Source organism: Syngnathus leptorhynchus, chromosome 1 (genome assembly GCF_054491065.1).
Source record: "Syngnathus leptorhynchus isolate UIUO chromosome 1, UIUO_Slep, whole genome shotgun sequence".
Classification (NCBI taxonomy): domain Eukaryota; kingdom Metazoa; phylum Chordata; class Actinopteri; order Syngnathiformes; family Syngnathidae; genus Syngnathus; species Syngnathus leptorhynchus.
In genome coordinates, this window is record NC_141195.1 from 8,094,846 (window position 1) to 8,121,813 (window position 26,968).

A 26,968-nucleotide genomic window follows, 5' to 3' on the forward strand; every position below is an offset into this window, starting at 1 on the left:
TGTATGGCTGTGGATGGTTTTATACTCATTTTCATCCAGTGGTAGAACTGCATTGTTGCCATGGTTACCTGGAGTTTCATGCAAAAGAATGAGTCAGCCAAAACACACCAACTTTAACTCAACGATGTTTCTGTCCATCTTTGTTATTTTTTATAAAAATATCTTTTCAAATGTTTTTTTTTTTTTTATGAAAGCTTAACACACTATTGTGTCCACTGAGTCTTGACTGTTGCCATGGCGACACCGATGGATGCTGCTCATCCCTGCAACCGCATGGGATTCCTCCATGGGCCAATGTGGCACACTTGGAAAAAGACTCCTCCCAACAGTGGTCGTATGTTCGATAAGATCTGTGTTTGAACTCATTAAACATTTAAGTTCGACTTCAGAACATGACTCAGACTTTTTTTTTCTCCACTATCGTACTGATTTTTTTAGACTGCAGTATAATTTAAACTAATAGCATTAAAACAATATTTTCAGTATTCCAATACTTAAGGCAAGTGTATGCTCCTCTTCAAACTAAATGCAAAAAATATATAAATAAATAAACGCACCAAACACGACAGGAGGAACGATAGGCGACGCAAGTACAGATGAAAGGATATGTTAACCTTGAGACAGACTTGTGCAAGTTTAAATCTAAACTATAAATTATTTGAAATCATTTTTCTTCAATCAATACGATGTTTACAAAGGGTTTAGTCATCTGGGGATTGGGGATAATTCATTGTTAGATTGCGTCCAATTGTGTCTGGCTCAAGCTGATGTTTGTGTGTCTGTCTCCTGGGCTGGTTTTAAACTACGAGTGACACAATTTCTATGGTCAGATATGTTTTCATGGCAGAAAATCACATTTATGATATGCTCGGTTCAGAATTTGACACATATCAGCTATGTCAATACGAGTGCAGCGTATACTGACAGTTCTGAGGACACTTTCAACTTTGTGTGTCCAAACAACACAAATAGAAATAAAAATACAACAACAACTGTCGTAAATTTGAACATTGGGCATCTGAGCACGTCCGTAATTTCATGTGCTCTAGAAACATGAACACAGATTGAATGTGTCACTCGAAACGTACGCGCAAATAGATTCGAAATCGGATGGCATTCAATTGAAATTGGTTTACTGAAGATGCCTTGGAGACGTGAGTCATTCAATACAATAAGTACTTGGGAACATTTTCTTACATCACATCTGTCAATCAATCAACCACATATATGAGCCCTGTAGGCTATTAGGTGGCTAAAAGCTATTAGCATGATTAAAAAGGTAATTATACATAAATACTGAAAACACATCTGCGAAAGGTGCAGCTCACCTCTCGCACTAAAGCCCTAATCAGTATTAAAAGAAAGGAGGGTCGATATATAAATCTACTAAAAATGTGCAGCATCACAACGACACCTTGTGGTTTCTGTTTCAGGGTTGATGTCAGTTTTAAGACACTGAGAAGAGTGACAGTGAGCCCCTTAGTCCCCTTGGAACGGGATCGGAGCATGGCGATCCCCTTCTCTGGTTGTCCCCTTCAACGAGACCCCAACCCTCAAAAGTGACCCTTGACCTGTTGAAGTGCAACACGGCACCTCCATTCACAAAGCACCTGCGAGGATGCTGATCTTGGATCATTCATGGCTCTTGTGACAAAAAGAGCCAAATTGTGAGCAATTGTTCAATTACAAGCGCTATGCTAGTACAGGTTTATGCTGCATTGCAGAAACAAGGATTCCAAAATTAAATCGGACCAAAAGGCAACAACAGAGAGCACAAAACTGAGTAACATGTTGTTTTTTAATATCTATATACTTTACCAAATGACCGCATGCAGAAAGAATATAGCAACATATCTTAACACCAAATTCCGTGCTGGACAGGTTGCTATTAATAACAATATCAAGTAGAAGCAATTAAAACAAACAAAGAGGTTACATAGCTTTTTACATAACATTTCAATCAATTCCCCCACTTTGGTTATCTATCAGCATTTCATTGCACTTTTCCTCGAGGGATATCTGAAACCTTGGAATTCCCAGTTTTCTGGAATGCAGCATAGGAGTTGCTTTAACGTCTAAGCAAAATCACATTCATACGACCCAGCACAGGTCTCGAGACGTCAAATCTTATGACATGCACACATATTCACAACCACCAATTGAAAATCTCTGTTTAAGGCTTGATCACATGAATCTAGTGGACCCGTTCATGATTAAGGAAAGGGAATTTATACATCCCGATGGCCTGATACAATGACCTCAAAAGATACAATAAACCATCAGGTTCATCCCTCCTTTCACAAGCCCAAAGCAATTCTGTCAATATACAATCTTCTTAAAAGCACCAAATTAGTGGTTTGAACGTCTTCTCCATACAGATCCAGTCTTTGTCTGGATGACGAGACGCGCAATCAGTGGGTCTTGTTGGCATGGGAATTGCTTTTAAAAATAAACCCCATCTAGGGTTTATCTGACAGACTGTCAATTCCATTCTCGGTTTTACCACCCCGTCCCGTTTTCCTCGTAGAAAACTGCCAAACTGGAGTTCTCAGATTCTTTTACCTTCCGTACCATCATTCTCGTCAGACTCCCCCCCACCCCAGGCCAGTCGTATAGTTGGGGGGTGGGGGGGCTCGCGCCGCTAGAGAGCTGTGATCTGAGTCAGTTCTGTGTTGGAGTTCCCCGTCCCTGGCATCTCTCCCCTCTGGGGGGGATCCACCCCCACCAGGGGCAACTCCACGCCTAGTCACGCGGGATTGGGAGTCCCACCGCCGGGTCCCCCGCCGTCGGCCTTGCAGCTGTAAGCGGCCGCCACCTCCCGGGCGATGCTCCTCATGCGGCCCGATTGCTGGGTGTCCAGACGGAACGGCGAAGGTTGACAGAACTCACGGAAGCAGCGCTTGAAGTTCTCATCCAGGAAGGCATAGAGAACGGGGTTGAGGCTACTGTTGACGTAGCCCAGAGCAATGCAGAAGTGCATCAGGACCAAGGTGGACAAGCTGCTCAGGTTGAAGCCCAACGACTGGGCCAGGACCATGATCTGGATGGGAGTCCAACACACCACAAACACGGCCACCACCACCAGAACCATCCTGGTGATGCGTCGCAGGTTGCGGTCCTTCTCCTTCGAGCCCGACAGGATACGGACGCTGCGAAGGCGCTTGACCATCAGGCTGTAGCAAATGCTGATGATGGCCACGGGGATGAGGAAGGAGAAGAGGAACACGCAAGTGCCAAAGACGGGATCCCAGTGACTTCGCGGCTCAGGGAGGACGACGATACACTCGACGCCTAGATCCACGGAAGATGAAAACAGATGTGGGGGAGGGGGATCATAAATTCATATGACTCACTCAAAATCAGCATGTACATGACCTCTTATTTGACGCTTCAAATATTTAAAGAAAGCCCAAAGACAATTTCTATTTTATCGACTTTGACTGCTAAAAAATCCATAACAGCAACATGGAAATTTAACAAAATTCTGTTCAGCGTTCTTGTTTGAGAGTCAAAAATACTAAAGCCCACTTCAGAGGGGGGCAACAGTCACTGATGCGCTTTCTGCCATTCATTAAAAGATGTATAAGCTTGGAGTTAATAGTAATAATATAAGATATTAAATATAATATAAAATAAATAAATAAGTAACAAACCAGCAAGACTGGTATTTGCCAAACTGCATGTTGACAAGCCATAACATTTCTGGGAGAATGCCCTAAAGACAGACATAAAACTGGAAGCTTTCGACAAATCATTCACAGACCCCAAAAAAACCGAAGCATACCAAGAGAAGAACATTTTGTCTACTGGGAAATGCTACTACGAGGAAGCTCTGTTGCGTTCTGGGGCTGCTTTGCGGTCGATGTTAAGGTATTCTCAAGAGAAAATGTCCGACAAATTGCTCTCAGGATAAGGACCCAAAACTGAAATAGCTAGAATAATCAAAAATGGCCAAGAGCAAAACAATGTAAAGTAGTTCTCAAAGAATTATGCTTTTTGAATGAAGGATTCAAACCCGGAGACTTTTGAGCAGCCGTGTTAGAGGTGAACCATTCCAAGTGTGTGCTTTGATGCAATTGATTGTGAAACAAATATTGCCTCATAAACACAATCAAAACCTTTTTTGTCATGCAGAAAATGTGGGTGTTATTTGCATACATTGTGAAATGCAAATAACCCATTGTGATTAGGAAGCTATGCTAATATTAAAAGGCAGGGCAAAAGAAAAGGATGAGAATATATGCATGTGTAATGGCACTTGACGAGACAAAAAGATGACGTGTGCGTCGAGGGAGCGTGACAGAAGACGTGACGCCCGCTTTATTGCTTTTAATTAGAGGCTGCAGTCTGAGACTAATGTGTCTGAGACTACAGACTGATAAGGAGAAATTGAAGAGTGACACGCAGACAGAGCAGACCTTAACCGAGGCATTTGTCACCTGTGAAATCAATAACTGCGTAACTAACTATCTACTATCTCAAATCTCCAAAGCTAAAAGGAGGTCACCCGAATCAAGATTGCATCTGGATCGAAGAGGAATGCAAAATGTGACAGTTATGTAAATATATATCGTACAACAGATTGACTTTTTTCACAAAACATTCAAGCCTTTTGTGGCCGGCGCTGTGTAAACGCACTTTGGCATTGAGCGGTGCTTCCTTCCACTATGTGCCGCATCTCATTACCTTTACGGCATTCGACAGAATTTTGAGCTGTCGATGAACTGACTTCAATAATGTGCAACTGCGAGCACGTGCTCAAACTGATAACAAGAAATACATTTTTAAAAATGGATTCGTGTACTACTTATGTTGATCAAGAATCCAGTCGAATAAAAAATGCTTGTAGAACAGACCACAGGCGGAGCTAGAGGGGGGGGGTGCGGGGGCAAAGAAATATGGTCCCCCCCCAGCCCCCCAACCCCCGACACCCAGGTGCCAAGCCACTTAATTGAGTTATGGGTATTTTCTCAATTTTCCAGGATTTTTTTCTCATAGAGAATATTACGAATCTGTTTTTTCCGCTGAAACAGATTTTTTTTTTTTACACGGATTCCCTGCACATAATGAGTAAGTGCAGTGTAGTTTTCTCATTTAATCATTTAGTTTTTAATCATCAGCTACACCCGCTTTTAATGCAGGATGTTTAATACCAGCAGAAGAAAAGGTCATTCACTCGATAGCTTTTAGTGGCGATCATTCTTTTTGAATGTCTCACCTTCTCAAATGTTAATTGTCCACTTCCACTCCATCTCGTCCACCAATGGCGGTGTTACATTGCCATAGTTGCAAGGGTGCATTTTGGCCCAAGCTTCTCTTTTGTGGGCACAAATTGTGACGATAGAATGTAGCGACAGCGGGAAAAGGGAGATAAAGATAAAATGAAACGAGGCAGAAATGTAATGTGGAAGGAGAGCACATAAAAGATGATGTGGTCAAAAGAAAATAATTCCAAGAGTCCACTAATAACAACACTCAAGATTGCTGCAGGCTGAAACTGGATCGATGCAGAACCACAAATTCTCTGGTCAACATTCATTTCACTGAGTCTCAAGAAGGCACTTAAACGTTTTAGCTGCATTTAGAAGCGCAGCAATTAATCAATAGACAATGTATTCATTCATTCATTGATTCTTGACTATTTTGACTCAAAATTACAATTATGATGAATTAATCATAATTAATTATTAATAGAAATTCATCAAGGGACCATATAAATCAATAAATATTCACAGATTTCTATAGTAACAAGCATTGTGCCTTTTAAAGTTAGATGAGCTATCGTTGCCCTGGTAACAGCCACTGTATGGTGAAGCCACAGGATTCTGACTGTAATTATTACTCGCTTGACTTGCTGCATGTAAAATTGGCATTTTGCATTTGTAAACGAGAACAAAATGCGGTTTAATGATTATAATCTAGAGGCTACAAAAGTTTCATTTAGCACACGTGCACAAAATCACAGACTCAATGAATTGATCTGACAGCAGCTTTTCATACCATTTCTCGCACCATTCTCTTGAATACACACACCCATTCAATGGTTCAGTCTGTCTGGGCGCACTCACTATTTTCAAAAGAAAATTCTTCAACTCCAATCCTTCTCCCATTAGTTCTGATGTCCCCCAGGGCTCTGTCTTGAGCCCCTCCTTATTATCATCTACAGTTTTTCTAGCATTGAGTGTGTTGTGCTTGTCATGTTGTTTGCATGCCAAGTTGTGAAACAAAGGATTTAGTAAAGCTTAACCTAGTAAAAACAATTTCTAAAAGACAGTAAAACAAAAGTCAAGCATGTGGATTAATGTTACATGATTTATTAAAAAAGACAATATAGCTCGGCAGGTGGCGCGACCACAAATTATGGGCAGCCAGCCACTTTGTCAGCGGGCCTGCTGGCAAAACAGGACCTCCTCTGGGTAAATGGGGCTTCATGCAGGGCAGCATAGCATTATCAACACCACGCACACGCGCGCACACACACACACACACACACACACACACACACACACACACACACACACACACACACACACACACACACACACACACACACACACAATCTATCTTGAATCAACATTAAAGCCTTTTCAAACACACTTAAATGCATCACTGAAGACGCCAAAGGTGGCCATGTGGTTGGGAAAATGGTTTGTGGCTGTTTAACCACAGGTTAAATTCCCCTAACTGAAAAAGGCACTCCTGGACTCAGCTGGAAAAGCTAACTTGCGCATTGCTCATCATGAAAGCATGTGTGTGTGTGTGTGTTTATCAATTAGCACCTCCCCCAATTTAGTACAGTATTAAGTCATGTAGCAATTTATAGAGGATGTAAATAAGCTTTGTTCACAGCATAGAAAGGTTACAAATAATATCCAGGAAGTGATGAAAGCAAAACAAATATTTGCAGAAATCAAGTACAAAGTTCACAATGATGTTCTCTTAAGAGTCTCGCCGTGGCGGTGGAAAAGGAGAAGCAGCGGCAGTAAAGTTTAACTGGAGTGGAGTGATTGTGCGTTGCGCTAATAGACATCTCATTAAATGAAATGGAGTTCGGCGGCGGGCGCATCAAGGGAGGTAGGGGTGCGGCTCTAAAACCTTTGCGGCTGACATGATTGAACTGTACAACTCCTTTTAGAGGCAATCAAAGAACAGATAAACCGACTCAGATGAAAGTGTCACATGTGGAAACGTATTACACGTGTGTTTATGTGGCAAATGATGACTCACCAATGGCGCTCATCTGAGTCTTTTCATCATTATACTTGATTATTATTTATTTTTTTACTACTATTTACTACTGTCTTCCTAGGCTGCATTTGCATTGCCTGTGTCTGATTTTTGTTTTATTCATATATTCATTCTCTATTGCATCATCAGTGACAATGTTAAAACTTAAGTGGGGGAAATTTGATTCCACCTCCACTAGCATTGCATGATTGAACTAAGAATGAAACACACTTTGTAATGTGAGGAAGTTACCCATTCAGTTCTGCGTGGACCAATCAATGGACACATCAAGTGCATCTAACTCCACTTTTACCCAAAAATCTTCTATCAAATAAATGTCACTTGTAATGAACATGTTACTTATTGCACTTACAGGAAGTAAATCAATGCCATCCAGTGATTAACTGCACAGCCAAAATAGAGTTTTGTACATGAGAAGAATCGTGCCAGATGTTGTTTAAATGCCACAGTGCGAGAATTCATAACATCCACCGTGACGAGACATTTTGCTGGCAAATAACTTGATTGTTCATAAATTGTACGTGTCGAGCCCATTAGTGAGATGCGATGCCATAAAAAGCTGTAAAAAGCGAGCGCAAGCACATTTGGAAACAGGTTCACGCATACTGCAGCCCCTCAGGGTCCTGGTGAAAGATAGCTTCGAGCCATTTTGTTCCCATGAATTTTGGTCGCTAATGGATAATGAAATATAAATGCTGTGTGGCAGTGTTTCGCCAGTTTTGCATATTAATCCGAGATGAATACATCACAGTTCACATGTGTGGTGCACATGGAAAAGATTCTGTGTAAATGCAATGAGCTAGTTACTCACTATTATGTTCTTGCTCCTCCTCAACGTTGCCCATTACCATGGCCGGAACTCCAAAGGCTGACGCCAACACCCACACACAGATATTCACCACCTGACCAAAAATGGCACGTAATTAGTTTGCAAAGGAGCTAGACAGAGGGCTCAATTATAATTGCCTGATAAGTCAATGGAAAACGCCCACGCTAGATTGTCTGAACGGGAGTGATGGTGTTGTGCTCCCGAGAGAGAGCGCTGACAGCAAAAATAAGTCATACTCAGATTAAAAAAAAAATAATAATAATACAATGCGTTGAGGCTTGATTCTTTGATGCCGGATCGAAGTTTAGTACTAGATTATTCTTTTTATGCATAGCCAAACTGGGGCACAACGAGGAAAGAAGAGCAAAGTGCTTCATCACAATTTTGTTGATATGCCAAGCAGACATTTTACCTTGGCCTTGTGAGGTGTCCTCATGTCCAGAGCTTTGACGGGGTGGCAGACCGCCACGTACCTGTCCATGCTCATCACTGTCAGCGTGAAGGTGCTAGTGAACATGTTGTAATAGTCGATGGATACGACCGCCTTGCACAAGGCGTTGCCAAACGGCCAGAAGCCCAGAAACACGTCGGTACCCTGGAAACATTCCCAAATTAAAGCCATGAGGATGTGGAGGTCCCATCTACACTCAAGCGTTGATTCAGTTGAGTGGAGCGTGAAGGCACTTCACCTTTCTCTTGCACTGTTTTGATTCTTACGCTGATTAGACTTCATTTGCACATTCATTAAATATATAAACAATTATTTGACCTTGATGACCCCAGGCAAAAAAAAATTACATCACTGATTGTTGTTGTTAGCAAGATTGCACACATAACTGGGCAGAAGAATAAATATAAATATAAATATAAATATAAATTTATATATATAATAATACACCCATGAGCAGTGGTGTATTGTTTGTCTACATGTGTTGAAATATTCGTCGATTTGAGCACAACAACGGCGCTAAATAAATGACACAAATTGGGTTTCTAATTGTTGTTGCAAGTCAGGGAGTGACATGAAACAGCTTGAAGTATTAAATTGTCGATTTTGATCATTAGTTCACCTGGAATGGTAAAGTGGCAAGGAATAAAGAGTCAGCCAGAGCCAGATTGAAGATGTAGATGTTGGTAGCCGTCTTCATCTTCGTGTACCTATAGACATAACACAGGCAGACATAAACTGCTTTAGTCATCTACATGACAAATAGATGGATGATGTTGACGTGGAATTAAAATTCGCAAAGGTGCGCTGTCTGCTGTTTGTAGTGGGGGAACGGGGGCACTTTAATCAGACCTTGCAGCTTTGGAATTCATTTCAAGCATCACTCTGAACCAGCAGGTCCTGGTATCACTGCACCGACTTGGCCCTTTTCAAGTGGTATTAACATGAGTGATGGGAGAAGCATTCCAACAGTAACTACTGGAGGGGTTTTGTTCATATCCCCAAAACCCTAAAACATAACAGACAAGTCATATACAAAGAAAGTTGTTTGAAGTAGGCCAATCTCATTCAAATCATTTTCTCCATCAAGGCTAAATTTATGATTTATTAAAGTGATTAGTTATATAGTTCTTTGATTGATTGCGTAATCATACTGAGTAATGAATCAACCACCAAACAAATTAGATTGGGACTCAAGTCCCTATTTGCACTTGGCACGAGACATCAGCAAGCTTCAAAGCCAGATTTCAACTCAAAGGGTCAGTCAGGACATGAGAGCACTGTGGCTCTCAAAATTTACCACGAAGAACAATAAAGAAAATTCATTGGAACAATTCATCATTGCCTGTGGGTTTTTGGTCATAAAAAATGCACTTTCAAGCAAATAATTAGGGACAAGATCTTAAAAGTAGTTTTGCAACTGCTGCTGCGCTTGTAAATTCACTGCACCATCCCTTGTCCAATTGGGATCGAAACTTTCCTCAACCACAAGTTCCTCATTTGCACCTTGCCGAGTCAATCTTCTCGCCTAATCTCGTGTTTCCTCTTCTCTCCATTAAAGTTGGAAGGAGGAACCAGGATGAAGGGAATCTCTAATCTGATGACTCTTTCATCCGCCGTGCTGTTCACTTTCAAATATTCATCATCACTTTGAATTATTCACACGCCGCAGTCAGCGCTGTGTTGGCTTGTCACTGCATGAACAGGAAATATACTGTCAGAGGCTCTCAACTTTTTTGGGCTTTCATTTTAAACACAGCACTGCATTAGGGGAATTAAAGATGATTGCTTTGTTTTCTTCTAATCTAACAATTGCAAACGGAGATTCTTTAACATAGATTATTTGGTCACACTATATAAAGGTGACTTTGTTGTTATTGTTATATTATTGTTATATTATATATATATTCTAATATTAATACTTCATTTGTGGTTGAATTAACTCTTTTCACTGCCTTTGTGGTTGCCCCCATTGAAATATATATAACACTTTGTTACAGCTCCTGCGCTACATGAAAAAAAATGTACTGTATTGTATGAAAAGAAAACGTAATGAACTGAGTTTGCCGTTTCAGGATTCTAAGAGGCCAAACGCAGGAGTCAATGACCAAGGACATCTTAACAAATATAAAATGGATGTATGGATCTTAACAAATGCATAGCACACAACTGTCCAAATGGTTTTGCTATAGCCCGTATCTCACTGAGCTACAAGTGTTTGCTCATATAAGTGATGTTATTTTATTAGGGTTCCTAAACAGTTGCAAAAAAATGTTCGTGTCAGAAAAGAAAAATCGGACAAAAGAAAACCATTGAGGACTATTAGCACTGTTGGCAAATGTCTAGTGACTGTTTGCGACCTTGAACGAATTCTGACGGAAAACCAGCATTCAAGCCGTGCGCAATCCTTAAAATGAACAATTCAAATTTATGGACAACTAAGGGCTGTCATACAACCTAAATGATTTCTTGATTCTTCTGAATTACCGAAACCAAGGAAGGTGTCATCTACGTATATAACGTATTACCAATAGGTTTTTGCTTCTTCTTAATCCTTTCCAATAAACCATTTCCTTTCTTATTACGGATTACCTCCGCACTCTTTTTACACAGCTCGTAAAGACCTTAAAGACCTTTCATATGGTGTCCTTTTGATGACAGCCACAAACCCAATTCAGTGAGCGCTCGCTTGTGCGAAGTTATCACAACCCCCCTTGATAACACCAAATCAACACTCTCCTTCAAGAGTCTCAGTAAACCATTCACATGATCAGATGGACAGTTTTTTTGTGACGCACTGATGTCAAGACTAACAAAGCCTCGGTCATGTATTTATGGAGGCTTCAAACACACACAAGCACACAGTACCAAATGCCAACATCAACATCAGGGGACTTCTCAACCCATGTCGACTTGAATAGTGTGCATTATGAAATGCACACTTGATTAATTTAATCTTTATGAAACTTTAAATTAACTACAAAAACATTATGTGTTGAAGGTTAAAAAATGATCAGTATTGAGTCACACAAATATTGAGGCATCTGGTTCGACTATAAACTTACATTTACAATTTAAATCTTTCAAATGGTTTTGGATTACGGTGACATTATTTATGGACATGCAGTTTTATTCATTACTGGCGTGGCGATAGCTACTGCACACTTTATATCAAAGGTGGGATGGGTGCCTATTAGATATGCACCGGCTCGTTTTCATTTACAGTCTCGAAAGGCAACGTGCTAACCTACATCAACATGTCATTCAACTGGTCACATAATTAACAACATCGGTTTAATGCTCAAAGACTGATCTTAGTCAAATTATTTTCAATGTTTCTACACACACACACACCTACACACACACACAAAGTGTTAAGGTGCAAGAGTGCTCCTCCAATCCCCATCTCCAAGTGTCCTTGAACATGACACTGAGCCCCTAATCTCTGATGAGATGGCGGGTACCTCGCATGGCTGCCTATGTGCACACATAGAAAGACAAAGCACTTTCCTCCCCAACTGCATCAGCGCACAAATATAATTCAGAATTGTGAATACCGTAATTTCTGGACTATAGACTGCACCTGCATATGAGCCGCACGATCAGTTTTTCTTCTATATATACTATAAATCCTGGGTTTCAAATGAAGTGTCCACATTTACCAAAACAACTTAGTTTAAAATATCCTAAAAATCATGAAAATCCACAGATAAGCCGCAGAGCCCAAAGCTTGTGCAAAAACGAGCAGTTTATCGTCCAGAAATTACGGTATATGACAAAGATGGCTATCGTTGACTGGGAGAAAGACAACTAGGCACATGTCTACATAAAAATAAATAAATGAATAATAATTTGACAGACTTTTTAGCACTGCTCAAATCTCCACCAAATGGAAAAGAGTGGCGAGAGTGAAGTGGCCTGACGATACTCGACGGCTGTCTTGGGGCTAACATGTTACACACACTGCGATCATTTAACAGCTTTCTTCTCCCTGGGAGGCAAGAGCCAAGATGTTTGTCACCCACCAGCAGCCCATTTCTTTGTCGAGCTGCACAAGAATTAGAGCAGCCCCATGGGGAGCATCCATGGGAGTTTGTTGGACCATCAAAGAGAGAAAAGAGCCGATGTGACTGAACATGTGACCTTTGTGTCACGGGATAGTGGCAATTAAAGCACAACATCACACCTTACCTCTCCTCATCCTCCGGCGGTAAAATAAATTTTGGCTCTTAGCTCACCTCCAATGCGGTTCTTGTTCAGCGCACACATTTTACACATTCAGCCGAAGGAAACCTGACTTGAAGGCCATTATCGGCCGAGGTGTGTGCTGTTTGTCACATGGCTTAGAACATCCGTTAATATTGGCAATTGGGTGCCATTTTGGATGTGAACGACCGAGTATAGTATTTTTAGGACTTGATCTGCTACAACAAACTCACCGAAGAATGTGCACCAGGATTAAAACTACTCTTGTCCTCTTCATTAGGGTTGCCGTTGCAATTTCTGAAAGGAACTGGTCACATTTATCTAACACTCCTGAAACATAATCGGCTATAGCAGGAGCTCATCTGCCAACACTTGCATGATCAAACGCCCCTTAGTGTTCCTTCACTTTACAGGCACCTTCAATTTTTGCCCCTCAGTGGAAAATGACCAATTATCTTATGTCATTCAAAAATGGGGGTGTCCCCGTGGTGCAGCTTCTTGAGGTGACGGGATTAAGTCCCTTTACAATGACTTTGAATTCGATTTTAATGCCAGGTCAATGAACCACAACTAATTGAGAGAAAGATGCATCTATGTTGAAAAGTACTGAGATGGTCGACATCAAAAGCTGCCGGATGATTAGCGAGGCACTGATACCATCACTCTTCTTGACCAACGTTCACTCACTGGACAATAAAATGGACTTACTCCGCCTGAGGTTGGGGCACAGTTCCAGCGAGATTTGTTCCGTGCTTTGTTTGACCGAAACAATATGTCTGACTCATCCTTTGAAATCGAGGGAATAAAGCTGTTTTGAGCCAGCTCTGATGCCCGTTTGGGGAAGAAATGAAGCGGTGGAGTTTGTAGCGAGAAAGGTTGATGGACTTAAATGGAGCAATTGCTCTGAGGAAATTGAGCATTGGACCGTTAAATACCAGCCACACTACTTGCCTTGCAGATTCACTGCTTTTTACCCTAGCAGTGTTCACAGTTTCCAGAGCTCATGCTAACGCTAACATTAAGAGAAGGGCAAAGAGAGCTTCACGACACCATTAGTTCCCTACCATCCGAGCAGAGATGAGAGCACTGTTGAATGCTAGGGATGCTCCCTTCAGGGTACAAGAAGTAAGAACGGAGCTCAAACGCTTATGCTCAAAGAATCCAGATGTCCTCAATAAGTCCTTCCTTGGCCTTGAGGATGCTAACAACACCACCCACACAGTCCTCAGTGCATCCCCAGCAGACGAAAAGAACCCAAGCGATTCCTGGATTTCCTGACCAAAGACTTGTCGGGATCCACTCGACCATCTCCTCCTCCATCACCATCAGCATTGGCTCCCCTGTGTGCCAAGCATATATGACGCTCTTGATCGGGACAGTCTGTCGTTTTAGTTTGGAAGGAAGCAGCAGCATCATCGCCAAAATTACTTGGAAAAACATTGTCTTATTCCTGTCCTTTCACCACCTGAGTCTCTCATTAGAGGAACTGGCTAAAAAAAAAATAACCCAGAGAAGGCTTGGCTGCACACATCGCCTGATGTGTGTATTTCCATGTGCCCAACCAAGCTCAGCATCTGCTACCAGTGAGAATAAATTGTGTGCCTTACCTGAAACAATCACATCTTTTTTGGGGTTGTGGCAAATTTAGATATGTCCAAAATACCCCGCCAGTTTCCTTCAATGTTGCTAGTTAACTTATAAATGAGAGAACAATTTGGAATTTTTATGGCAACTACTGTACAGATGCTAACTGATGATTTTGGCAAGGGTTAAATGTGGGTTTGCAAACTCAAATGAAAGTTAAATTGCTCTATGTTGTAATATAATAAACCTTAAAGAAAAAAAATGCCCTTACAGTGGAAAGATGATCATGCTGCTCATCAGTCTCATTTATTTCCATGCTTCACAAAGTTTTGTCACCATTATGATGTTCAGGGTCAAACTCGACGACATTATATCTCGCCATTGATTTAGCAAATCGCTTGTCCTCATTAAGGTAAGCTTGAGCCTAGACTAGTTGACTTTGGTTAGGGGTTGGGGTAAACCTTTGCCTGGTCAGCAGCCTGTGGCAGTGTTGTCATGACATCGTATACAAGCAAATAAAAACAGAGTTGAACGGAACATCGATATGTTTCTTTTTTTTCTCAATGCGTTAAGTGTCTTGCCATTCACATACACAATGTAAACATCAGCTTGAGCTAGAATAGAGAAGGTATAAAAAAAAGACGTTCATGCCTCATTGATCAAGGCCACCATTTCAGTGTCATAAGAATAAAATTTACAAGAAGGAATCTCATTTGTCGCACCTTGTTTTCTGAACCAGGCTTTTTTTTCCACGATCATTAGAAAACATGCAAATGAGCTACGCATGGCTGATAAGTTTCCTAATGCAAGTGAATGTCGCTTTGTGCCGTGAGTCGACAGCGATCATTAGCAGACACTCATAGCTATGAGAAGATGAGGAGGGCCTCGAGGATGAAAGAGTAAAATCAGATAATAAGGGATGGAAGAAATAAACAAAAGGGAAGGTTTCGCTGCACCAATCATGTTCGGTCGGCTTTCCTTTGTTCTTAGTGCGCCAAAGACCGCCTGAAAACTAAATGCAGCAAGTAAAATCATTCCAGCCCAATTAAAATGAAGTTTTTTTGCAGCAAGAAAACATTGCTCAGATCAAGCACTGTAAATTGTCATAGTTTTAATGCCTTTTTTGCAGTTTGGAGAGGATCGTCAGAGTGAGGCTGAGGTCTGATAAAGTCCAACTATGTATCTGTCGGGTTTTCTCCTTCTTTTTCACAGATGGCGTCTGTGAGCAGGGTGGTTGAGGACCTAGCGTTGTTTCCAATTGAAGCTCATTAAGGTGGAGCTTTTAAGGAGCTTGCTGTCTTCCATCTCCTGCATCTACCCTGCTTACCTTCCGGCAGAACCCATTTCCTCCCTGGTGGTACTTCACTCTCTCCACCTTTTGAAGGACCAGTTCTGTTACTCCTGTCCCGGATCTTCAGTTCTACTAATTCATCATCTTTCAATAAACACTTAAAATTCGCTTCTGACCACTGAGTGTGTCCTGCATGTGGGCCAAATCAGACGCCAAAATCATGACAGTATCTTGTTGAAACTCTAAGCATGGGTTGTCATGGAAACATGGAGGAGTCCTTGAAGGGTGCTCAGAGAGGCTTCAACTTGAGCTTCAGCCTTAGGACAGCTCACTGCTTGCTTCGCTTTGATTATGCTCTTCTCTGAGATGCAACTTCTTTTGGGAAGAGTGCAAGAGAAAACGGATGCTTGTCAGAGTGCCTGCTCGTAGCCCTTGTTGTTGTTGTGAGAGGCTTCAAAATGTTTTTTTTTTCCACTGCCTGACAGCTGAGCGCAATCATACGGCTTGCAGTGGACACAAGAAACAAATACCATCTTGGTTATTAGGTTTCACTTTATCTCACTTCCTCATGAAATGCACAAAAATTCGCCGCTGATTTGAACACCCACCGGTTGCGTTGCATTTCCGGTCTGACAGACCTGTTCCCAAGATTTTCATCGGAGTCATCAAAAACATATTAGCTAAAGCAATCATTTTATAGGTTATAAACTTCATTTAAAAAAAAAATGTTCTGTAAACCATCCCTTTGTTATAATTCAATTTGAGCTGGCATCATGGAAACAAAAAGATAAAGTAACTAGGAATGAGTCACTTAGAGCTCAACGATCACAAAATGTGCTGACATACTCTCTGAGTCTAATCAACAGTTCAATTATGAACCTTTTTGCAGTTTACCGTTGACAAACTATTTGTGTCGTTTCAATCTGGACTAATCAATTATGGAATTTATCACAAGACAAACGGTCTTATCGACCCTTTCTGCAACACCACAAGATGGGGCCAAAGCACCCTACTCCACTGCAAAGGAACATCTGCAGTTAGAAGGTCAAGTTTAAGCTGCTGTCGTGACAACATGAGATCATTGATAAAGAACATTTGAGCAATCCATATTTATGCGACTGACAAGACTCATGGATTCATATGCTGGCTGACTGGATTATTGTAATGCATGAGCCTACTCACAATGGCAACAAAATGATAGATACGAGATGCGACTTGAGAAGACGAGGAAGGATCAAACCGAAGACCGATCGGATGAATACAGGAAACCCTTCAGGAATTCTTCATTATGGTGTGTGTGATTGTGTCCCATACAAAATGTGGATTTCATGGATTCATCAAGGGATGACATCATCTTTGTTGGCATTCCAAGGCCTCTCTGAGTCCTTCTATGAAAATGAATCAGCCTTTCACTTTTTTTCCTGCCTCCCACTGTTACCGCCTCCCCTCCATCACGGCCGAGTCATCGTGACACGCCTCTGAGTGTTTTTGGTCGACATTACGTAAATCTCATGCTGCTATAACAAAACGAGAGACAATCTGAGGTCATGAGTAAGAACTAATTAGAAGGCTAGTAGTAGACAGATGCCACTACAAAATAAAAACAGTCTATTTGAAAGTGCTATTTATAAACTTATCACTAGACAGTTTCTTCACAGTTTCCTATGTCACTGTTGTCATGACAACACTTTGGGCTTTATTTACTACGGTACCACATAGCAGGTTCGAAAATTGCATGTTGGCTCATTCGAACAGATGGCACAGGTGTAGAAGTGCTAACCGCTGTATTTAAACGCTACGATTTGTTTGATTAAACGAGTCATGAGTGCCAATGTGCACAACATTGAGTTTACAACGTTGGACAGCACACCCAGAAAACTGTCTGCTCTGCTTGCCGATGTGTATGATGAATTGAGAAGTTGCACGATGGTGTTGAAGTGTGTCCTCCGCAAGGAAAATGTTGCAGCTTTTTTCTATTCGCCTTTTTCTGGACTTTGGCTTGTGCTGGCTTGCTCGCCTCAATGCCCCCCCACCCCCATTCATCATGCCAATATCCCATACAACACAAAAACAGAGCAATTTCAAGTGGAATATTCCAAAAGCACACATTAGAATTGTTTTGGATTGTAGAAAAAAAGACATGTCTCTCGATTAATTGTCACGTTAGCTGTCGTGTTGATACTCAAATGTGAAAGCACATCATTCTGAACTACTGTGAAGTTGATTCATATCACCGATGTGGGTCGTACATTTGCAGGAAACGTAGTTACTAAATAGCTTTTAGTGTGAGAAGGTTTCAATCGCATGAGACCAAAATATTGTTTTAAACAGGCCACTCAAATCACCAGTCACCTTCGATCTCACCACACTGATCTCACCGTTCCAGAATGTGTTTAATTTATACTGTCACTGCACAGAAGATGCTTCTCTGTTTTACAACTTCGGACACTCGGTTCAACAGAGAGTTCCTCTTACCTTATAATGACGTACATGACCAGGAAGTTCCCCACCAGGCCGATGACACAAACGATCATGTAGACCACCACGATGGTGACCCTCACTCCCGTCGGCAGCAGGGCGTCGGTCTCATTGTAGGCGCTGCTGAAGTTGTTCTGGAAGAACGAGTCGTTGTACAGCTGCAGGTGACTCAGCTCGGCCAGAAGGAGTTCGTCGGGGAAGTCCATGTCCGGGCGAGGCCAAGGGGGCTAGGATACGCCGGCTAATTATGCAATCTGACCTGAGAAGGACACAAAGAACACTTTAAGTCTCTCTCTGTTGATACAAACAAAACATACTGGGCTATCCGATGAAAACATTTCTAATTGATCTCTGACAAGCTCGAAACATTTCAATGTGAATTATTCAAGCTTGTTTATATGTGGTTTGTCATTTGGTGACATTGAAGTACATTCAGTGTACATTTTATCATGAAGACACTTGGTGACCTCGAAGTACATTGAGTACATTTTATCGTAACGTTTTGAAACATCCTCTAATAACTTTTAAAGCGGCAACGGTTTACCATTCTTTCACTGCATATGTATGACTCCTCTTCATTATTTACACCCATGTTAAAATGACGATGGTCAAGGACTTGGTCTTCTCACTCACAGTTTGAAAGCAATCAAATCAAATTGACAAGACAATGAGGTGACGGAAAAGCGTCAATCTCATCAACATATGACTGACTGGAATGTAAAGGAATTTTAATATTCAGAATAAATTCACCTACAATTATTCCAAATTTGCATCTGTTTTTTTGCACCCTTAAAAACATTATAATCAAAGAAAAAGTGTTCATGTGCCGAGCAGCAAGGTGTATTTGCTAGTTCCTGATTCTGTGAAAGTACCCTGAATGCGATATGCAGCAAGCCTGTGACGTTCAAAACATTGTCATCGCTAATGCTAAAGTCAATGTGAAAACCTATTGACATGCTAATAGAAAATGACCATCAACTTTAGGGAGCGATAGTCCGAAAAAACAAATAGTCACACACAAAGGCCGTAAGGACACACAAATAATTTCTTAATTCGCTGATGGGGGAAGTGAAAAGTAAAAAAAATATATAACTGGACGTGAAAGGATATTCCACAAAGCTTCAGCTATTTAACTAGCTTGAACAACGACATAAGATCTAGAAATAGCTGTGATCTCTACTCCAAGACCTTGTTGAATATTACCTCATTAATATTAGACAGTCGGATGTGAAGAAACATTAATGTCTAATATGCAGCGCTTGCTTTCTTGCATCAGCTGCTGCAACAACACCTCAAATTGTCACCACGAAAGCGACTCCTGCGCTCTGCCTCTCATCAGTCATGAATATTCATTGAAACAGTAACTCTGAGGCTGCAGCATCCCCGCTGTTACCGCCAGCCTCAATACATGTAAGCTATATATGCGCTAGATTGCCTCCACCCTTTTTTCCCCGCATCCCGCCGTACTGATACCCAATTCACATTCAGACACTGCAGGGTGGAAAAAAATAGGGCGCATTAGTACAACGCAACATGTTCATTTTATGATGACAGGTGCTCATTACAGATCTTGTGTAAGAAGAAGCCTCACATTTGAAACTAATTGATGTACGCTGTTGAGGGGAAGCCAGCAAGATAGTAAGCATGTGTGTTACGTTGCCAATTGCAGGCCTGACGAGACTGTTTTCGTATTTTTTTTCTTTTTTTTAATTCCCCTCTGACAAAGTTGTCTTCTTTGTGCGACTGCGTATGAAATACTTTTTTTTATTTTTAGGGAGACTACTAATCAGATAAAATAATCTCTCTTTCTGTATGATTTGTTTTTGTACTCTGGAGTCATCAATGAACAAAAAACACAAAGGGTAGAATAATAGACTTAATCATAGACAATGCCGCTGAAATGGGAGTCCCTCATCACATTAAAAACCTCTAATGTGGTTAATTGATTTCTAATTTGGAAGTTTTGTGAAATGTCCATCCTAATATATGTCATTATAGAACGCATGGCAATCTCTACAGTAGACATATTTGCAAACGTACTCGGTAAAATATACATCCTTCGCCTCTTAAAGAGTTGTGCCGAAGAGAGATTGGGACTGGATGGGTATGACAAGCCTATAAAAATGCCAAGGTTTCCTTCTTTACTGAGAGCTTTTATTACAGTCCGCAGTACGTACGTAGCACATCTGCCTCACAGTCCAGAGAGCGAATGTCGGCTCAGCGCCTCTAATGTGGAGTTTGCATGTCTCACCAAAATAACTACACCCCTCACATTTTTGTAAATATTTGATGACTCCATCTTTCTGTCTGTCTGGTCTCAGCCACTCCGTTGCAACTCAGTCCTAGGGTATTAGCAATATGTACAGCAGCGATTATTTTTTTTTTCCAATCCAGAGACTTTCTTTGCCATACTGAAATTCCAATGACTGATATGAAAGAATAAGAGCGTGAACACAAAATGCAACACTGTTCCCATTTCACACCTGAGCTCTATGAAAAGAATCGAGTCACGGGGAAAGAGAAAATAGGTAATTGGGTCCAATTTGGACATTTTCGCATGTGCACTGCTGCCAGCGGTTTTGACATTAATTGGTATGTTTTGAGATAAGATGAGGGGGCAGGAATTATGCTGTAATACAAGTTATACAATGACTTATTTTTAAAGTGAGGTCTACAACCGCTTTTGTGACTTACTGTACTTGCCCTGCAATTAGCGAGTGGCCCAATCCAGGGTTTACTCATCCATGAAACCTAACGAAGATGAAAAAAATGTCAAGTTGTCCTGTCAGGTTAATTAGTGAAATTATAAAAAGTGACAGGAGTGGACATCAAGAAGATTCTGCCCTCTTGTTAACTCAAAGCAAAGCTCTTGTTTGGAAATGTTCCACCACTCTGTGGGTGTTGCAGGACATCCAGGACAGTGTAAACCAAGTTGTGCAGCGGCGTGGAAGCATTTCAAGCAGCCTCGATCATGTTCCAACACCTCACAGTTTTACCACACAGTCGATTAATAGCAGTACGAGTGCTTCGCTCGTCTTTCTCATGTTTACTTTGCTTACAGTATATACGGCGTTGTCACAAAATTCAAACAGTCGAGTGATTTTATGATTTGGAATTCAATCAACAATAGGGGTTTGAACATTGGCCTCTTACTTGAGAGGTTCCAGCTTTAAATCTTGGCTCTGCACCTCCTAAGCTGAGTTTCTCAACTTTCCTTGTACACTTAAAAAGCTTACTCAATAACATTAACAACTTCATGTACGGGCTCCTCTATTGAGGAAACATCAACCCTTCAAGCTGCAGGTCACTTCGAGAAATAAACAGGAGCTTCACAAAACAACAAAAAGATGCACGTTATGCGTGTATTTTACCTTTGTTGTATGGTTTATGTATTCCCTCTAGTGACCACCCAGAGTGAGAATATTCACAAACAAGACCACCCAGTTTGTTTTCACTGCATGTCAAGAAGAATCACCTACAATTCGTTTTCATCACTGTAAGTCATATTCACGCTGGACTCACTGGAAATATACCACACACAATAACAGGGAGGAGAAATTTCATCCCCAAAAAAATAAAAAATCATCAAAAGCAGTTGACCTTCCCTGAATGAACGTGTGGCCATGAAGGACAGGCTGTATCTGACTGATAAATACAGCACATGCTCAGTACGTCAATAAATCTGTCTGAGTGTGTTTTGTTTTCCAGGTTCAATCTCTGCAAGTGTGTGTGTGTGTGCGTGTGTGTGTGTGTGTGTGTGTGTGTGTGTGTGTGTGTGTGTGTGTGTGTGTGTGCGTGTGTGTGTGTGTCTGCGCTTTGATGAATATGCATTCATTTCACAGTCCAAAGTGTGTGTCCATATAAGGCGTCCTTCTCTTCGATGACAACATGAAGCAAAACAAAGCCAATCTCTTGGTTCCAATCAGGTGTACTTGTTGCATTATTAACATTACAAAGAGCCACTCCGGTTTTATGAAGAAATGCAAAGTGTATTCCTGATTGGGTGTGACTGGGTGCAAACAGGTCGCGCTGACATATACACATTTCGTGAAAAATAGAAGATGTAGAGTAGACTCATCCAAATAGTTTTGGTTCCATAAGTAGTTCTTATGCTGCATTCAAGGAAAGTGGGAAGTTGGACTTTTCCGACTGCCATTTACGAAAAGGACACCAGAACGAATTGAGAAGCCCAGAGTTGCAAAGTCAGAGAAAAAAAGGACCCCCAGTTCTCGGACCGACTACAATGTGATGTCACTCGACAATGGTGACCCCGTGGAGTTTCCGTCTGATTGTCTGTTTATTTATATACATTTAGGACATTATGAAGAAGTTCTACTTGAGGTCAAAATGTATTGTGATAAACAAGAACAAGAAACAAGCTATGGGAATCAGCCATCTTTGTTGTTTACAACGCTTTAAGGTCGCATCTGAGAAAATCAGAGTGGGCTAAATCTGACTTCCCACATTCTTGAATGCATCATTACTACCCCGGAGTGATGACATTGATGACAAAGAACATGCACACACACATTCACACAAATGTGCCCACTCGCAACTTCTGTTTCTACCTCAGAGGAGCTAGCTTGCTGTAGCTCACAGTTACTAATACAAGCTCGGAAAATGGTGGGATTCCGGTTCCAGGTTTAGAATCTATATTCAAAAGTGTCTACTTGACAATTTGGGGTTTAGATTCAATTTGGTGTGCATGTACTGACCTGGAATGAAAGTACCAATTTTTTGTTTAAGTGTCTTTTTTTTAAGCAAAAAAAAAAAAAAAAAAAGTAAGTACTCGTGCGAGGAAATACACAATGCTTAACATTCACAAGCCAAGGTAAATTTATTTGCTGGTTCAACGATCCATTGAAAGTTGCGCGCCAGAATAATACTTTTGGCCTGTTTGTTGACGTTGGCCAGCGCATCAATAAAGCAACATGTTTGAAGGGAAGGAATGACCTATCCAGCTGTGAACTCTTGAAAAACAACCAAACAGTAATAAAACACCTAGTTGATGTTTTTAGTCTCAATATTAGAAAATCAACTTCACGCATGACCTCCCCAGATTGCAAACATCATGCCATTAAACCAAATAAAAACCTGTCAGCATTTTCCTTCACATTTTTTTCCATCTCGTGAGCCCCACCACACCAGAAACGTCTTTGGTTTTTCCGCCATGCAGATGAAGCGCAAACTGTCAACATCAACAACTGGAGTCAATAAATCACAGCAAAAGACCCACAATGCATCACGCAACTCGAGTGGAAGAAGTCACTTCGGCCAGCGACAGACAGACAGACAGACAAACAGACAGACAGGGGGTTTGCAATTGAAGGCAACATATCTCAGCCCTGTCGCGTGCAACCTGTCACTTACGCACCACGTTACAAACTGCAGCCGCATTTTTGCACACTGAACGCACCATCTGCGCGGCGTGTTGACACAAGCCATTGCAGATGTCTTCAAAACCTCGCCGCAATGACCCACTCACTCTGTCGCAGCGGGCTAAGTCTGCATTTGGTGAAGCCCAGTTCGGTCTAAATCCCGTTCTTGGTCACGGTCCTACCTTTTCTTTCTGCAGCTACGCCGCAAGTTGTTGTCGCTTGACTGCAGCGTCCTGATGCCTTCCACTCGCTCCTGTTTCACTCCGCAGCCTCCTGCACCGGGGAATAGAAGAAGAAGATGAAGAACAAGAAGTGGAAAGGACTAAGGTGGTCCAAAATGCAGTTGGTCCGGTGTGGTTGGAGGGGAGGGGGTGGGAGGGAGGAAGGAGGGAGGGACGAATGGCTTTACCTCTCCGCGCGGAGCATTCCGCATCAGCCGGGTGGCAAACGGGCTTGGGGAGGAGGTCGGTGGAGAGGGGTGTGTGGGGTCGGAGCGATGTGTGTGTGTGTGTGTGTGTGTGGGGGGGGGGTACTCCGTTTGGCAGACCGAGGGAGGAGGGGAGTATAAAGATGCTCACCCCCCCCACCGACACTGACAGATCAATGGAAGCGCAACATCTGCAGCTCCACTTCATGCTCTCCAACACTTGGGAAAAAGCACATGCTTAAAACGTGTAATTAAAAAGATATTTAGTTACAGCTAAATGGACTAGTTTGTATCAAATTATAGTCATGATTTTATTCAAATCTTAATTTTAATTCATTCCCATCCTCAACAAGACGACTGTTCTTTTTCCTATTTATTTTTTTTCAATCTTCAAATTGTCTCCTTTTTAATTTCCTAGATTCCTTTCTTCCCTTCTTCCTTGTCTCCTTGTTCTTTTCTTCCATTCTGTCCTCATTACTTTCTTTCTTGCACTCCACACCAGGATTCAAACCCCGAACCTAGGAATACTGTATGCTTTCCACTATCCATTTGTCTAATTCCATTTGCCTCATTTAGTTTGACTTATCTTATTGTCATTATTTTCCTTCCTTCATTTTTTTCTCTGTCCTTCCTTGCTTGCTTTTGGTCCTCTCTATTTCCTTCCAAACTATTCTCTCCTTTTGAATAGGATCTCTGCAACACATTTCCATAAAGCTTGCACACTTTAACATCTCATTTTATTTTAATTGTTGGTTAACACTCTGGGGTCTCTGTTGTGGTATTTTTCAATAGTCTGGACTGCTTTTGGAGCATATTGCAGGCATCAAAATCAAAATAAACAACTATTTTGAATAAATAAATAAATAAATAAATAAATAAATAAATAAATAAATAAATACGGAAACATTGTTAGCAACTTGAACATTAAATATTTTGTGTTTTTTGGTTGGCCACTGTGCCACATAATAATAAATATTTAACAATTTCATGAAAATATATTGATTATTATCATTATTATTATCAGTCAGCTGGGATAACCACATAGTGACTGCCATAACTAGCAAGAGCAAGTCACTATAATCATTTAACAGATTCAATATAATTGTATTTAATTTGGGTTTTATTTCACAAAATACAAGACAACTCTGGTAGTTGTGCTAGACAAAGCTGTCGCCTGACAGTTTGTCTTAGTGAAATGTTTTTCAGAGGAACAAGTAAATGTATTCTATAAATATATCCTGAAAAAAGCTGTTTATAAGAAAAAAGCTCACGGGCATCTTGCAAAAGGTACACACTGGAAAAAAAGTGCTTATTATCAAACACTGTCAAGGATGTAGATAATAAAAAAAAAACTGTTTTAACCCTTCATGGTTCACCAATGTGCAGTCTGTCGCCATGGTAACACTGAAGCAGGTTGAAAACTGGGCAGTAACCAAGCTACAAGGGAAGGTCAGAATTTTCACAGTTTTGATAAAAAACACATTTAACATTTTCTTTCCTGCAGTACTCTGCAACTGGACTTAAAATTTGCAAACATTTTCTGAAATCAGTTTTGGGATACAACTTTTTTTCAAACTAACATTGTAACACAAAGTGCCTTCTACATTAAAAGCTCCGTCAATCAACAACACAGACACACATGGATAAAAATGAATACATTTGTTGATTCGGGCCAAAACGAATAAATAACCAAATGAATAGTGAGCATATACATTTTTTAAGTCTAGTCTATTAAAAAGAAAAGTTTTGAGTGGAGTCCATTAAATCTGCACTGTATGTATTTTTCTCCAGAATTTTGAACCAAAGGTCAGACGTCTTTTACAAATACTGATGTATAGTTAGATAGCATGGTGGGTGCCTGGAAGGCTGGTACGAAGTACAGCACAAAGGTCAGGTCTCAGTTCAACTCAAACAGAAGTCAAATTGATGCTGTTCAAAGCTGTTCCGGTGCCAGCATACAAGGGAACCTGTCGCTCGTTTTCAAGAAACTGGGATGGTTGCTTCTTAAAGGACCGTGACTTGAGGGCATCATTAAATCACATGAAACTCATGTCTGCATTGGTCCAGTGAGGACAAAGGTCTTGTTGCCATGCAATTCTTAGCCTGTCTCTTCTCGTGTCCTCAATCGAAGGTCGTGGATAATCTAGAATGTTTGAACGCTCTCGAAAAACAAAAGAAGCACATTGAGTCCCGTAAGATGCATAAAAACGACTTGGGCTATAGCTCAAAAGCACAGCTGGACATTTCAGCTTGGAAGTAGATGAGTGGTTAATATTTGATCAATGTAATATTCAAATCCTTGCTCGTATAGCTTAATATACCCATGGATGTTATGAGTAACTAGAAATCTAGTGAATGCAGCAGATATAAGTGAAGTCTTTTCATTTTACACTCCACTTAAGAGTAGCTGAAGTGTGAAGTGATGCCCTCGGGTGGGAGGAAGTGACACAAAAGTATATTAAAGTGTCCAGTGCTACTTTAATGTGAATAATGGGAAAGTATTTGCTGCAGTTAGCAGATACGCAGCCAATAAGAGCCTTGAAGAAACCAACATTTATGTTTTCATATTTTCAAACCTGATTTTGGAAACTCAGGAAAATTTCGCCTTCAAGCAATCTAATGTGAGTGGGGTTTGGTTTTCAAACATCTGAGGCTTCTTAGGCCCCCATTATACATATAACAATAATTTGATGTGTTTTTTTTTCTCACCGATGGAGTCCATGGGTACACACGAACAAATTTGTCATTGTGAACTGAACAGATTCCGTGTTTACCGTTATCAGCTGCTACCATATTGCTATCATCAGACATCAGAAAAATTCCTTCAACACACTTCACATCTGTGTTTTTGGAAATTGTCAAGTATGAGTCTTCATGTATACAAATGAGAATTCAAATGGCTGAAAAGGACTAAAATGGTTCTGCCCTATTGTAGCTTTACAAGCAGCTGCAGTCGCACTCTCCTCAATTCAGAATCCAGCTGCAGGCTTGGTCCCGCAGCAGCTTTTTTTTTTTTTTTTCTCACGCTGATTGATGCTGAGCGTCGCAATCAGACTGCTATTTGCCTGCCTCGCCAGGC

General features: G+C 41.0%; 1 protein-coding gene across 1 annotated transcript; it reads right to left on the bottom strand.

Moving 5' to 3' along the window:
* Positions 1-1,677: 1,677 nt before the first annotated feature.
* Positions 1,678-23,808, bottom strand: LOC147061739 (delta-type opioid receptor-like). Its single transcript, XM_085906714.1, has 6 exons — positions 23,645-23,808; positions 18,082-18,343; positions 9,148-9,235; positions 8,490-8,672; positions 8,060-8,150; positions 1,678-3,291 (listed from the first exon to the last, which is right to left on the bottom strand). The coding sequence occupies exons 2-6, from the start codon at positions 18,288-18,290 to the stop codon at positions 2,747-2,749; spliced, it is 1,116 nt and encodes a 371-aa protein (XP_085762840.1). The 5' UTR covers positions 18,291-18,343; positions 23,645-23,808; the 3' UTR covers positions 1,678-2,746.
* Positions 23,809-26,968: the final 3,160 nt, after the last annotated feature.

Excerpts from the sequence above, each read along its gene's own strand:
- LOC147061739 (XM_085906714.1), bottom strand. The coding sequence starts at position 18,290 with ATGGACTTCCCCGACGAACTCCTTCTGGCCGAGCTGAGTCACCTGCAG. Across the intron at positions 9,236-18,081 it reads GTCATGTACGTCATTATAAG|GTACACGAAGATGAAGACGG; the intron begins GTAAGAGGAACT and ends TTATGTCTATAG. Across the intron at positions 3,292-8,059 it reads GGAGGAGCAAGAACATAATA|GCGTCGAGTGTATCGTCGTC; the intron begins GTGAGTAACTAG and ends CCGTGGATCTAG.